At 43.6% G+C, this 13,577-nt stretch overlaps 1 protein-coding gene across 5 annotated transcripts in view; it reads left to right on the forward strand.

Moving 5' to 3' along the window:
• Positions 1-13,577, forward strand: part of St3gal6 (ST3 beta-galactoside alpha-2,3-sialyltransferase 6) — a 58,911-nt gene that overhangs the window by 36,269 nt on the left and 9,065 nt on the right. For all 5 annotated transcript variants that reach the window (XM_005344935.3, XM_026785836.1, XM_026785829.1 and 2 more), the window contains 4 exons: positions 245-319; positions 2,969-3,072; positions 4,613-4,676; positions 12,894-12,989. In XM_005344935.3, coding sequence (XP_005344992.1) covers positions 245-319; positions 2,969-3,072; positions 4,613-4,676; positions 12,894-12,989 — 339 coding nt within the window. The remainder of the gene's footprint in view (positions 1-244; positions 320-2,968; positions 3,073-4,612; positions 4,677-12,893; positions 12,990-13,577) is intronic.

Below are 13,577 nucleotides of genomic sequence, written 5' to 3' on the forward strand. Positions count from 1 at the left end.
TGTTCAGTCACTCAGTTCCTTAGGACAACATGGCCTTTTCAAACGTCAGGGCTGTATGTGCGTGTGTGTGTGTGTGTGTGCATGCGTGCATGAGTGCATGTCTGTCTGTCTGTCTGTCTGTCTGTCTTTGTCCTCTGCTTCCAAGGCCGGTCAGCAGTGGAGTCCAGTGGGTTCCTGGTGTACATGTTTCTCTTTGGGCAGGATTCCTGGTTCTAGTTTTTTACTTTATAATTCTTTTTCCTAGGGTACCATCTATGGATATCAAGAGTAAAAATATCAACACTTGTCCAAAAAAGCCAGCTTTCAGCTCTCTCCTAAGGTAAAAAGTAGACCAAAAAACCTGTAGCCATACAACATTTGCGAATGTGTTTGTGGTCATTTTCACACTATTTACCCTTTTCATGACATCTTGGTACATGTGATACTGCGTGTGTAAGGAAGTGTGTAAGAAACTTGAGTAGTCTGCATGTGTGCATCCAGCCAGAGCTCTGAGCATAGTTTAAGGAAAGACACTACATCTGGTGTTCTCTTAACTGAGGTGAGATTGGAGAGGCCTATGTGGATTTGATTAGAAAAAAAGAGAACTCCCTCCTCTCCTCCCAGTCCTCTCCCACCACCTTCCCTTTCAGTGAGACTTCATCCAGCAACTGATCCGAGTAAATGTAGTTTTTTTTATTATTATTATTAAAAGTTTCCCCTCATGGGTGGTGCACGCCTTTATTCCTAGTACTTGGGAGGCAGAGGCAGGTGAATCTCTGAGTTTGAGGTCAGCCTGGTCTACAGAGCTAGTTCCAGGACAGCGACAGCTGGGGTTACACAGAGAAAACCTGTCTCAAAAAAAAAGAAAAAGAAGAAAACCACACACACACACACACACACACACACACACATCCCCTGAGTTTTATAGAACTATGTAGAATACAAATGATTGATCTACATGTCATGTGAACAGTGAGTGAGCATTGTGGTTGCTGGGATTTGTAGTCTACCAGTTCACCCTTCCACCTACAAAGCTGTCTTCTCCTGTGCACTGCCACTTGGATAGATGGCTGGGTCACACACTTACTAGAGAGCAAAAGCAGCGCCAAACTCTGTTCGTCATGTTCAATTGTATAACATATTCGTTGAGACCCCTCCCCCAAAGTTATAGTGTTTGTTTAAGACAGCTAAGTGAGCATCTAAGACTGCAAGTAAAGGCACAGGCAAGCATGCATTTGTCATTTGCACAGTACACTCTGAGGATGCTACTTTCTCCAAGATGGATAAAAGCCAGGAAGCATCAGGAAGCTCTGCTCAGGAACCTGCCTGGGCGGAGGACCCCTTCCCTCAGAATCAGGCTTCTGTGCGGATTGCAGCTTCGTCTTCTGTGGACTGGTGGCTCCCTCCCTCCCAAAGCAGGAACTTCACCGCCCATCCTTACCATAGCGGGCTTTTGTAGGAGTAACAATCGCGGAGCCGCACTGTGATAAAAGTGCTTTTTAGTATGGTTATCCTACTTATTACAGGTAAAATTAATACTTATCGAGGCTCTTAATATGTCTGAGATATTGTGCCAGATAATTATTGCATTTGGAGAGTCAGTGTAAGCAATGAATAGAGGTTTGGCTAGGAAGACTTGTTAGTTAACGGTCTCATTCTTGTCTTATCGCCCTAACCAGCTCGGAAGTAGAAAGCCCTTTGCCGGAGCCTCACATTAGAGCTCTGCTTCTCCAAGGAGAGGATCTTGAATCTTCTCCCCCAAGCTTGAACTAGTGTCCTGGCACTTCCCCCTCCCCAGTGTAGGTCCTGAACTTGGGAATCAACACGGATTTAGAAATGGCTTTTGCAGGGTGGCTGCCTTAAGGCTGCTGTCACAACCAGCACTGAAGCCTGGCCACACATTTGGTCAGGGAAGGCCACTTTCTTCCCTGTTTCCTCTGCCAAGATGCCATGTCAGTTCGTAAGGCAGCTCTCACGACCAGGATCAAATTGAAGGCCTGCGCTCTCAGTGGACGGCTTTTTCCATTTGACATGCAGCCTTAGGAAAGCCCAGCCTCACTCTGGTTTCCTGCTGTCCTTTTAAATATTAGCCCAAAGCTGATGGTGGGAGTCAGATAGTGCCCATGTGGGGTCTGCAGTAGAGCGTGGCAGGTCCTGCCCTATAAATTTTAGTCTTTCTGATGGGAGAAAATATCTTAGAAATGGGACCTTTAAGATCGTTTCCCTCTCTTTAATAACATGAATAAACACCTCTCCTACTTAAATGGTCCTTTGAAAATTGATTTGGAGTTAAAATTCATTCAGGCAGTTATTAAACAGGTGTTGACTGATTGTATTCTGTGCTGGATACTGCAACAGCTCTTCTTGCCTCTACCAGACATTCGGAAGAGAGGTATGGCAGTCACAGGGCACTTTTTTTTCCTTCTGAGACAGGGTTTCTCTGTAGATTTGGAGCCTGTCCTAGAACTAGCTCTTGTACACCAGGCTGGCCTCAAACTCATGGCGATCCGCCTGCCTCTGCCTGCCAAGTGCTAGGATTAAGTAGCTCCACAGGGCACATCTTGAAGTTAGAGCATGTAGCAAGAAGAAAGATGTCCATAGTTTTTGTTCTCGAGTAAAGCTTAGTTTAGTGACTTTAGGGCAGAGTTGAATTCTCCAGCTGCATTTAACTTTCATTATATCTTTGTTTTTACAGTAGGTATAGTTTATGCATATGGCACTTTTTACGTTTGGAACAGCTTAGCATCAATACCTATACAACTTCCTGGCCAGCACTGTGTCACTTAGAGGGTGGTTTTACTTACACTGTAATATAACTGTGGTTCCTGTGCCTGAAAATTGCATAGCTCTAACCTTTAAGTATTGTCTTAACTATTTAAAAAATATTTGCCCAACCTAACTCATCCCCTGTAATGTTTCAGTTGTGATCAAAGATGTTTAGAAACCTAGCAGACACTTGACTTGATCATGCTTTATTATTTCCTTCCAGGTTTCCCCAGTTTTACCCCTTTCTGTGTACATCTGATTTTGCAAGGATTACTTCTATGTACGGTACCAATAATTTTGTTTTACCCTACGGGATAAAGTCATCAGGTCAGTCTCAGTGTTCTCATCCTGCCTTTTAATTTGTGTGGTGTTTGATGCCAGCTGCATGTTCTTGTTTCCTAATAGCTCCCAGGAGATATGATGTGGGGGCAGAATAAAGAAAAGAAAATTAAAGTTTTAAACATAAATACACTTTTAGAGGCAGTATAGAGGCAAAAGTGGTTTGAATGTTTTTGTTGTTTTGTCTTGTTGCTGTTTTTATGGTAGTGGTGGTGGTACTTCCCTCTCTTCTGTCACAGTGGGACTTAGCTGGGCTCACATGCCTAACTTTATTATAGTTTAGAATTAGCAGGATAACCTTAAAGGGCAGCTTCTTCCCAGCTCCTTCATTTCACCTTTGTCTGTGTGTTCATGTAGACACCTGTGCATATACATGTGAACATGTGAAGGTCCTAAGATCTCAGATGTCATTTCTCAGATCCCCCCTCCTTTTTTGGGAGGCAGGCTCCTTCACTGGCCCGGAGTTCACCAAGTAGGCTAGAGTGACAGGCCACCGAGGCTAGGGATCTCTGTCTCCTCTGTCACAGCCTCCCCTGTGCTATGATTGCAAGCATAGGCCACTGTGCTGTTTATACGGGCTTCAGGGACTGACCTAGGGTCACAGACTTGCACACAAGCACTTTGCTGACTGAGACTCCCCAAGCCCAGTTCTCCTCTCATCTCTTTCAGCAGCAAGGTCTAGATCCTTACTATTTTACCTTTACTAGTAGGTGTTTATTTTCATTAAATTGAGAAGGAATAATTCTGCCTACTAACATGACAGCAATCTTTCCCCATTCATGGAGAGCTTTTGGGACTTATGTAGAAAGTTTAGATTTGGGGGAGGCCTTAAGAAACCAAGTGGTGCCAGTTATAATTTTGTGATATTTTACTTTTTCAACTGATTCTGCTTTAAAATTGCCCATGTGTATGTGTGTGTGTGTGTGTGTGTGTGTGTGTGTGTGTGTGTGTGTATGATTTGCAGAAGGCTAGGATGTAGCTTAGTTGATATAGTGCTTACCTAGCATGGTTGAATAAACCAAGTATTGTGGTCCATACCTGTAATTCTGGCACTTGAGAGGTGGAGAGGCAGGAAGATCAGGAATTTTAAGGCCTCCTCAACTACAAAGAAAGCTTGAGGCTAGCTTGGAATATATGAAATCTCTCACACACACACACACACACACACACAAGTATATACATATAAGTATATATATGTGTATTCATACACGTATGTATGTGTATCAGAGATTTTAACTAATTGGTTTAAATTCACTGAGTTCCATTTTATGGTTCAGAATCATCTGATTGCTAATTTTTATTTCTCTTTGTGACTGTTTTTACACTGATCCTCATTCCCAGGAAATAACTTCAAAATATTTACTACTTTGAGTGTGCTTTTTGAGTATTGTGATCAAACTGTAGATAAGTTGTCAATTTTTCACTGATCATCTCCAACACAGCCATGGTATTTAGAAAGAGTCTGGGGGCTGGGGAGCTGGGAAGATATGGTTAGCCTTCTGTTCGTAATGCTGTATTTGTTTTCCAGCGCCATATTTTCGAACTGTCCTTTCAAAACTGAAGAGCTGTGATCTCTTTGATGAGTTTGACAAGTGAGTTTATTTCTTTCTCTCTGACTTTCAGCTTTATTTAAAGTGATTTAAAGTATTTGCCTTAAGAAATGCAAAGTGCATATACTCTGGATTCTACTGGATGTGTGTGTTATTAAAACTCCAATAGTTATTTCTGCTCTTATTCCCCTGGAAGTAAGCAAGTTATGAAATTAATATAGAAGTTGCAGCATTGGCTGGCTCAGTTTTCAGCGTTGAACACTGTTCAATGATGAACAACAGGAGTTTCCACCCATGGTATTTTTGACCCATGTCCATCATCTCTAATTTGTTTCTATAAAAGAATGAATTCTCCTGCACTGCTAACCAGTGCAGAGCCTCCATCCACAGTGGTTCCCCACACCTTCTGTGTGTATCCCCAGGACTCCTGATTGTTGACTATTGAACTTTAAAGCAGTTCTGTTCCTTTTTGTTGAGAACTACATTTGAAGAAAGCAGACAGCTTACTTAGGTATACGTCTTATATCTATAAATGTTGCTTTGTGTGGAGAAAATTTTCTTGCCAAGATAATCCATAGAAAACCCATTGGATGTCTTGGGAGGTAGGCTTACTTTTACAAAGGTGGGCTGATTTCAGAACGTTTGAGGATGCAATTTAGAATTTGGACCATGGGGCAGCATAAAGAATGAGATGGTCTGTGGAGATCAATCCTCTACTTAAGAAGGGAAATGGCAGAATTCTTGTCCAAGAGTGCAGTGGTGCTCCTTGAGAACCGTGGAAACTGGAGTGGACACAGACGTGAACGTGGAGAGGAAAGTTAGAGCACAGAGTTGGATAGGAATGCTACATTTTATGGAGATCTTTCAGGTCTGCGAAAGACACAGATTATGGGAATATAGATTATGTATGGTTGGTCTATTGCCACTTGTTATAATTGGTAATTCAAAACTATGCTACCTACTGACTGATCAGTTTCAACTTATGGCATATCAAGAAGTTGGTTTTTGTATTTTGAGACAGGGTTGCTTACTCTGTACACCAGGCTGACCTCAAACTCAGAGATCTGCTTGTCTCTGCCTTCTGAGCCCTGAGATTAAAGGCATATATCATTACCACGCAGCCACCACATATCAAGAGTTTTGAGTTTTGTGCATGTACACATACCTACACCCACAGAGAGACATATACTTATACATCTCATAGTTTTCATTTGTAGAGTTTTGATTTGTGAAGATGGTTGGCTTATGTCCTTTAGGTCAGTTTCCTCTAATTTTGCGAAAGGTGAGAGCAAGGCTGGACAGACAGACAGCTTGTTCTAGCTGGGAAATGGCAGAGCGATGACGAGAACAGAGGTAGCTGCAGCCCCAATGCTTAGATGTCTGGGCAGAGAGCAAGAGCAGGGATCTGTAAACTGTTCTGCAAAAGCAAGTTGTCATTTTTGAGAGTCAGTGAGTAGAAGTTTCATCCTTGTCTCCTTTTACTGTTACTAGACTGTTTGATTCAGCTGCTTTCCTGGCTATCTCAGGCAGAGAGAGATCTTCAGCCATTATCCGTTCCTTTCTCTCACTCGATCGGGCTGTCGCTGTTTGCTCTACATTGCTGCTAATGCTTCCACTCCTATCAGGCTCTGTCTAATCCACCCACTGGGAACCTTCATCTTCTCCTCTCTGCCCTCTTTCTCATTTCCAGAAAAAAATTTTTTTTTTTTGTTGCTGTTTCAAGTATAAATGCTTTAAGGTCACATTAGTTTGCTTCAGATAACTAAATCAAAAGTGTCTAATGCTTTGGTAGATTCCTTTGTGAAGGGAAAATGTAAAGTATCAGTTAAATTTGTAAGCTGGATACTTTTCCTCTTTCTCATTTTTTTTTTTTTTTTACATGCATGAAGTTTGCAGGCCTGCCCCGGCAATTCTGTGGTCATCAGGGCCAAGGCTTCTTTGTGTTGGATGCTGCTGTTGCTCAGTTCATGGCTTCTTCCTTAGGGTTCAACATGAAAACTGGGGTCCAAGCTATTATGTCTCCATTCCTACCAGAAGGGAGGAGGAACGGGCGAAGGGGCATGAACCCCTTTGTGAGGCTTGCCTTCTGCTTGTGGAGCTATCAAGAAGCCACACACAACTGTTCACTGTACCTGCTGATGAGCTGGAGCCAGAAGGGCCAACACGGGAGGGCTCTATCTCTTGCCAGCTCCAAAGTTAGCAGTTTTAGCTGGAAGCTTGCCATCTGGAGCCATTATTTATGTCATGGGGATTGGCAAGTCTTACAAGCTGGAGCTTTTCAGACTGTCTCCTCCTTCTCCACCCTCAGAATCGATCATTAAATACGCCCTTTTGGCCACTGATGACTCTGGTGGGGTAAACTGAGGCACTGGCCATGTCTGGCTAGAAAGGGGAGGGGAGATGTTGCCTGTTGTCTAGGTCATTTTGTGCCCACCTAGTAAGCCTGACATCCTGAGTTCGACTTCGGGTACATAGAGTGAAAAGAGAGACCTGAGTGTTCTCTCTCACACTAAATAAGCAAAATGTAATAATAATAAAAAAGTATGTCCTGTTGTAAGGGTGGAGGGAAGCATGGTGATAGTCTTTTTAGGAGCTTTCTCTGTTGTTTCTTTGGTCCCCAAGTGTTTATGTGCCACGGATGCTCCTGAAGTCAACTGAGATAAATAGCCGAGCCACGCCTCTCTGCGCTGCTCCTGTGCTTTCTCACAGATAAAGATTTTCTCAATTCACCTAAGCTCAGGGAGCATAACTTCCATGCCCACTGAGCCTCACTAAAGATGGACATTATAAGAAAACTGCCAAGGACACTTAAAACAAGCCCATAATCTAAGTTTATGACTTCTTTGTTGTCCATGTCACTCCCTTGTTCTAGCCTGGTCCTGGCCTCAGGGATATTGCAACCTCTCCAGTGGAATTTCATCCCTCCCCAGTGAGGAGCCACAGAAGCCTTGGCATGCAGAACTGCAGCTTCCACTTAAAATGCACCAACTTGCTGCCCACCCCCAGCCACCAGATGAAGAATGCTTTAGTCCCACAGTCTAGGTAGTTATACAGTAACTACATATAAATACCTACGAAGGGAAACACCTGCGTTAAAGCAGTTGGCAGCTAACTGCGTGATGGGTTGTAGAAGTTGTCTAGCTGCTCGATGAAGCAGAACCCCACTATGTCGGCTCAACAGAACTGGGTTGGATTGGTTACAAGGAGAGTCAGGGCAGGAGCCTGCGGTGAGAAAGAACAGAAGCTTGTTAGAAACACTACAAACATGCTGAAGGTCTGCATCCCGTCCACACTCTGACATTCTGCTGAGTGAAGGGTTGTATACCTCCAAGCCCGTATAGGGTGGAGGAGCTGAGAGCAGAGGAAGTTGTGAACAACAGAGGATTCATCTGTGGTAAAAAGCACAGGGCAGCCACTACCCGTTTCCTACCATCTCTGCACAGATGCTAAGATAAGATACAAGAGCTGAGGCTCCCCTATCCAAAACAAAATGAAACAAAAAAAAAAAACAAACAAAAAACCCCCAACATGGAAGACGTCAGTGGTTTCTGTATTTCACACAAACTGTGATGAGAGGGGTCAGATCATCAAACCACATTCCTAGAGGCACTAAGGGAGTAGAGAACTTGGCCTTCATCCCTAATTGCACACTATTTTAGGGTTTGGCTTCAAGGAATATTGATTTCTGATTGAACATGCATTATCAGTCTTGAGGTTTATGGTTCCTATAGGGTATGCCAATGGCTTCACTGAACGTAAAGTGCCAATTTATACCCGAAGTTGTCTTCCTGAAGCTTCCTGAATTTAGACTGTGTGCAGTCTTAGCATTTTTATGGCATGTCTCTGGTTGAGGGGTTGAATAGTGGCTCAGTGGTGTGAGGAATCTAAGGCAGAATCTCTGTGGTTTTTTTCTGTTTAGGTACAAGATGGTGGTCTCTGCTCTAACCTGTGTCATTCAGTGTCAATGTCTAAGCTGAAAGGAAGGGGAAGATCAAAATAATGTTTTACTTATACCATTCAGAATCTTTTCTGAAAGCATCTAACAGACTCTCCTACTATCTGATTGATCATGTGGGATGAGTCACATGGCTGCAACTAGACCAATCAGTGTGAGGGATAATGAACTCACCACTTGTAGGCTTACAAAAGGAGGCTTCTGGGTTATTGAGAGCTTGGCCAGTAGGACCTGCCATAGATTCTTACACTAACGCGAGCGTGACATGTTTTAATGTATTACATGTTACCAAGGTAAAAAGAGAACATCTCAACGCACTCAGTAATGAAGATATATCACAGACTGTTTGTAATAGTAGCTACAGTTTACTTTCTGTGTATTGTGGAGTAGTGACTCAGCCAGGGGTTGTAGCCCTGTACAGTGGTGTGACTCTTGGTCTTGCCTGATCTCAGGAGAAACATGCCTTCTATGTAGAGGATATGAATCCTAGCCCTGCTTCCTCAGCAGCTGTTGAGGTCTTACTTTTACAAGTTCTGACACTCTGCAGTTATTTGATTAGTAGATAAGACTCTTGGGGATCTGTGTATTTCCTTACTTTTTTCCCAGGTAGAGTAACAGAAATCTGCCTCTCCACACACTTAGGGAGAGTAACATCCACACACTTAATGTGAGAACCGAACTGAGTTTGGAAATCCCTGTAAATGAGTGAGTGGTTTTGTTGGAATGACAGGCAAGAAAAAGGACACCACTCTTTCTTCTAGGCACTCAGAATTCACCTCAGCTATTTGTGCATGAAGATGGTGCTAAGTAAACATGATTGATGAGCCAGATGGTGGTGGTGCGCTCCTTTAATCCCAGAACTCAGGAGGCAGAGAGGGGCAGGTTGATTTCTATGTGTTCGAGGCCATCTTTGTCAACAGAGCGAGTTTTAGGACAGTTGAGGCTATACAGAGAAACCCTGTCTCAGAACAAACGAACAAACAAAAACAAACAAAAAACAAACATGATGAAGTTACACAATCCCCAGAGGATTCTGGGAATCCTTTCTCACATCTAAGGTGCCAGGGCAGCCAGAGTCCAAGGTCAAGTGCATCATGAGGGGCAGGAGGCATCAGCTCTTTTATAGAAAATGAAAATCTGTTTGGGAGAAGCGAGTTCCCAGAGCAGTGGTTCGGGCAGTTGGTATCATTCTGTACCTGCCAGAACTGCAGTGGAGCTGTGGATAAGACGCTCCTGGGAACAGGCCATGCTAGCGCTACCCCCCATTCCCTGTAACCTATGTGAGCTTCAGTAAAGTCTTTGTGGTATCTTATTTTCTGAGGAAAGATGGGATCTCAGGGACAGGGTTTCCTCTGGATGCCTGGGGAGTTTTTCTTCCAGCAAAGGCCCTTTCTTCCCCTGTCCCCTGTAAAGCTGGCAAAGAAGAAAACAGAAAATGGAATTCCTACAAGTGTTTGACACAGAGGTGTGATGCCCAAGAACAGCACTCTGTGGGGCTAGTTTTCAAGAACCCTGTATCCTTGGTTCTCTTGGCTGACCGTATTAGTAAGGCCTGTGGGAGGTCCAGGACTCGTACTTTGAGGGGAGAATCAATGCTCTGGCATGACAGATGGTAGCCCCCATCTGATCCTTTGGTCATGATGCCACATACAACTTGGTCTGATAGGGAGGCATACTTTAGGAATACTACGGTTCACCCTGTCAGTGCATTGCAGCCTTACAGCGTTCGCCCAGTTTGGGACTGAGCCAAGTTACCTCTTTCGGGAATGAACTTCAGAGCTCCAGCTTATGAGCCTGGAATCCTTTATTGAAACTCCAGTGTAATGTCCCAGAGGGCATGCTGGGAGCCTTCACTCCCAGCAGCGCTTGTCCTTCTGTGGTTGGTGTATTCAAGACTGTAGTCTGGTATTAGACAGGAGTTCCAGGCCAGGATAAAAGTTAGAGCCCTTAGAATTCTCCCTCTACTTAGGGAAAAGCAGTTCTTTGCCTAATAGAATTGAAAGTGGCCGAGCAGAGCTAGTTCCTGTCAAATCTGTTACACACAGAAACCCTGTCTCGATGTCCCCACTTCCAAATAAAGAGCGAAAGCGGCTTTCAGTCTTCAGTGGAGGCTGAGGGGTTAGACTGTTGATCGCTGATACTCTTCCCTGATCTCCATTCAGGCTGTCTCAAGGAAACAGCTGTTGCTTCTAACCTGTAGGTTCTGAGCCACCCTGTCTAGATGCCCAGGCTTGCTCAGGATTTCCAGGAGGGGTGAGGAATGGCCAGCTTCAGCAGGATCAGCCTGGGAAAGAACTGACCTTGAGTTTCTGGAGAAGGAATTGCTCCCTGTGGAGGGCATTTGTGGGACAGACCTCCTGAGGAGAACAGCTGTAATACTCTGAAAAGAGGGTTTGACAGTGGTACCCTCCCTCTAGTGGTAAGGAGCTGGGCTTCCTCCAGTTCATATTGAGGTCAGACTTGTTTATAAAAGTCACTAGAGACAACTTTCTTTCTCTTTCTCCTCTCCTTCCTTTTTTCCTTTCTTAATGCATGATACTACTTTGTAATTTTTTTTAACATAATATTTTTATTGATTGTTTGGAAATTTCACATAATGCACCCAGACCACATTCACTTCCCAGACAGTTTCCTTCTTAAAATAAGCAGACCTAAGAAGACACCTCCAGAACATATTGTGATGTGGATTGATTATGCAAAGATTTGTTTGTTTTTTGTTTTTTTTTGAAGATTTGTGACCAGACTTTTTACTGGATAATTTTATTGGGCAATGCCCCTGTCTTTCAGCCCCCAAATTCTTGACAGCCATAAAACTGTTGTTTCTTGTTCTTATCTGGTGAAGTAGATACTGATGCCAGCAGAACTCACAGTTGTTGAGAACTAAGAGCCTCTAGTTAAAGTGTGTCAGAATGTTTGGGGGACTGGGGCTGGTGAGATGGCTCAGTAGGTATAGGTGCTCACTGCCATTTGTGATGGATCTGTGTGTCGCCAGCACCCACATGATGGAAAGGGAGAACCAATGCCCATAAATTGGTTTGACAGTGGTACCCTCTCTCTAGCAGTGAGGAGCTGGGAGCTGTGGTGAGCTGGGTTTCCTCTACCACACTTCTGATCACCACACTTGTGCCCCCACATGAGAGAGAGAGAGAGAGAGAGAGAGAGAGAGAGAGAGGAGAGAGAGAGAATAACTAAAACAGGCAAAGAATTTTATATTTTTAGAAGTGCTTTTGTAATATCCGTGTTAAAACATGACATAATTTATTGAAATATGCAAGGCAAGTCTCTGAAAATATGTTAAACTTGATTACAGAACACATACATCATCTCTTAACCCAATCTGGGTTTTAAAAAATGTTTTCCCACTCCTACACTCTCCAGGTTTAAATATTACACAGCATTTGTACAGTTTCTCTATTAAGGTTTAAGTCTTAGAATTTGGAGGTTGGCTCTGCTGCTGGCTTGAGGACCAGGTTTGTCTTTAGATTTCCCCTGTTAGGAAGGAGCCCTTAGCAGATTCCTTTGCTCGTCTCCTAGAGATCTATCATTTCTTAGGCCTAGTGGATGATGGTCAGAGCAAGAAAATCCCAGGCCACGGTCACTTTAGCCAAGGGCCAATGCTGTGCCACCCCAGGGTTTGATTCTGCCTTGGAATCTTTGTGCTCTACTTAAAGCTTTTTTTTCAGAAGCACAGTGAATGCTGTGTTTGGGTGAAACACCAAGAAGCAGTCATGTTTGAGAAATTCAAGAGAGCCCAGGCAGAAAGCTGCCCTTCCTCTACCACATTCCAAACTGGTCATTTCCACACTCGTATGATGCAGGAGAAAGCCAGGGGCAGATAAGGAGTGGGGAATACTGGTTTAGAATGGAGATAGCGATGTAATGTGAGCTAGGCTAGCAGGACCTGCAAGTTTATGCTGATGGAACCCCTTGGCACTCTGAAAGCTCAGAACCAAATGCTAGTCCCACCTGTTCGGAGTTTGGACTTTGAGTGATACATTTCCCCCTCAAATTCATTTCTTCATTTGTCTATCAGGCTTCTCTCTCCAACCTGGTGATGTTAAGGAACACAGGAGAGAATGGACGTGGGCATGAGCTGTTAAGGGCTGACATCAACCATGATGCTTTGCTTTCCCCAGCAGCATTGTTTTTCTTGAGTCTCTGGACCTCAGGCACAGTTGGTTATTTTTCTACTTGGACGACATCTGAAATTTTACTTAGTTCTTGAGAGCAGGAACGGGTTCTTGGAATCACTCCAAATCATAAATGAGATTTTTCAGTCTCACACTTGTCTGTTTGCTCCACAGTGTGCCGTGTAAAAGGTGTGTGGTGGTCGGTAATGGAGGCGTGTTGAAGAATAAGACATTAGGAGAAAAAATCGACTCCTATGATGTGATCATAAGGTAAACATAGCTCCTATTTGCTAACCTAGAATTGCTCAAAAAGAGTGTGGCTTCCCACTCTAGCACAGCTGTGTTTTAAAAATGACCGTTTATGCACCGGATTATAGAGCTTTCTGCCTTGGTTGCTAGGTACAGTAAACTAGATTTCAGATCACTGATTTAGCAAATATTTAATAAGTCCACTTAGTATGCCAGGGACAAAGTTAGCCACAGGGGAGATCATAGCATGATAAGAATGTTCTTGTTGTGGGGTTTAAATTCTAAAGCAATGGGGAAAACAGTAATTAGATATATAAGAAGATATTGTAAGTTTAATACAGACAGAATTATCAAGTGACTACTTGGGAAGGGGTGAAATTTAAGCTAGACCAGAGGACCCGTATAAGACTAGCTATATGAAGACAATGGGAGCACTCGAGACAGAGAGGATGTTTTGCAGGTCCTTAGGAAGCTTTCATCCTGACTTTGTGAGAAGCAGCAGATAACCCAAGCTCAGAGAGTGGTCTAACCAGAAACAGAGGAGGGGGGCAAAGAACAGGCTATGCAGGACATTTAAGATTAGAAAATTGTATGCTTTTAGCCATTCTG

Source organism: Microtus ochrogaster, chromosome 2 (genome assembly GCF_000317375.1).
Source record: "Microtus ochrogaster isolate Prairie Vole_2 chromosome 2, MicOch1.0, whole genome shotgun sequence".
NCBI lineage: Eukaryota > Metazoa > Chordata > Mammalia > Rodentia > Cricetidae > Microtus > Microtus ochrogaster.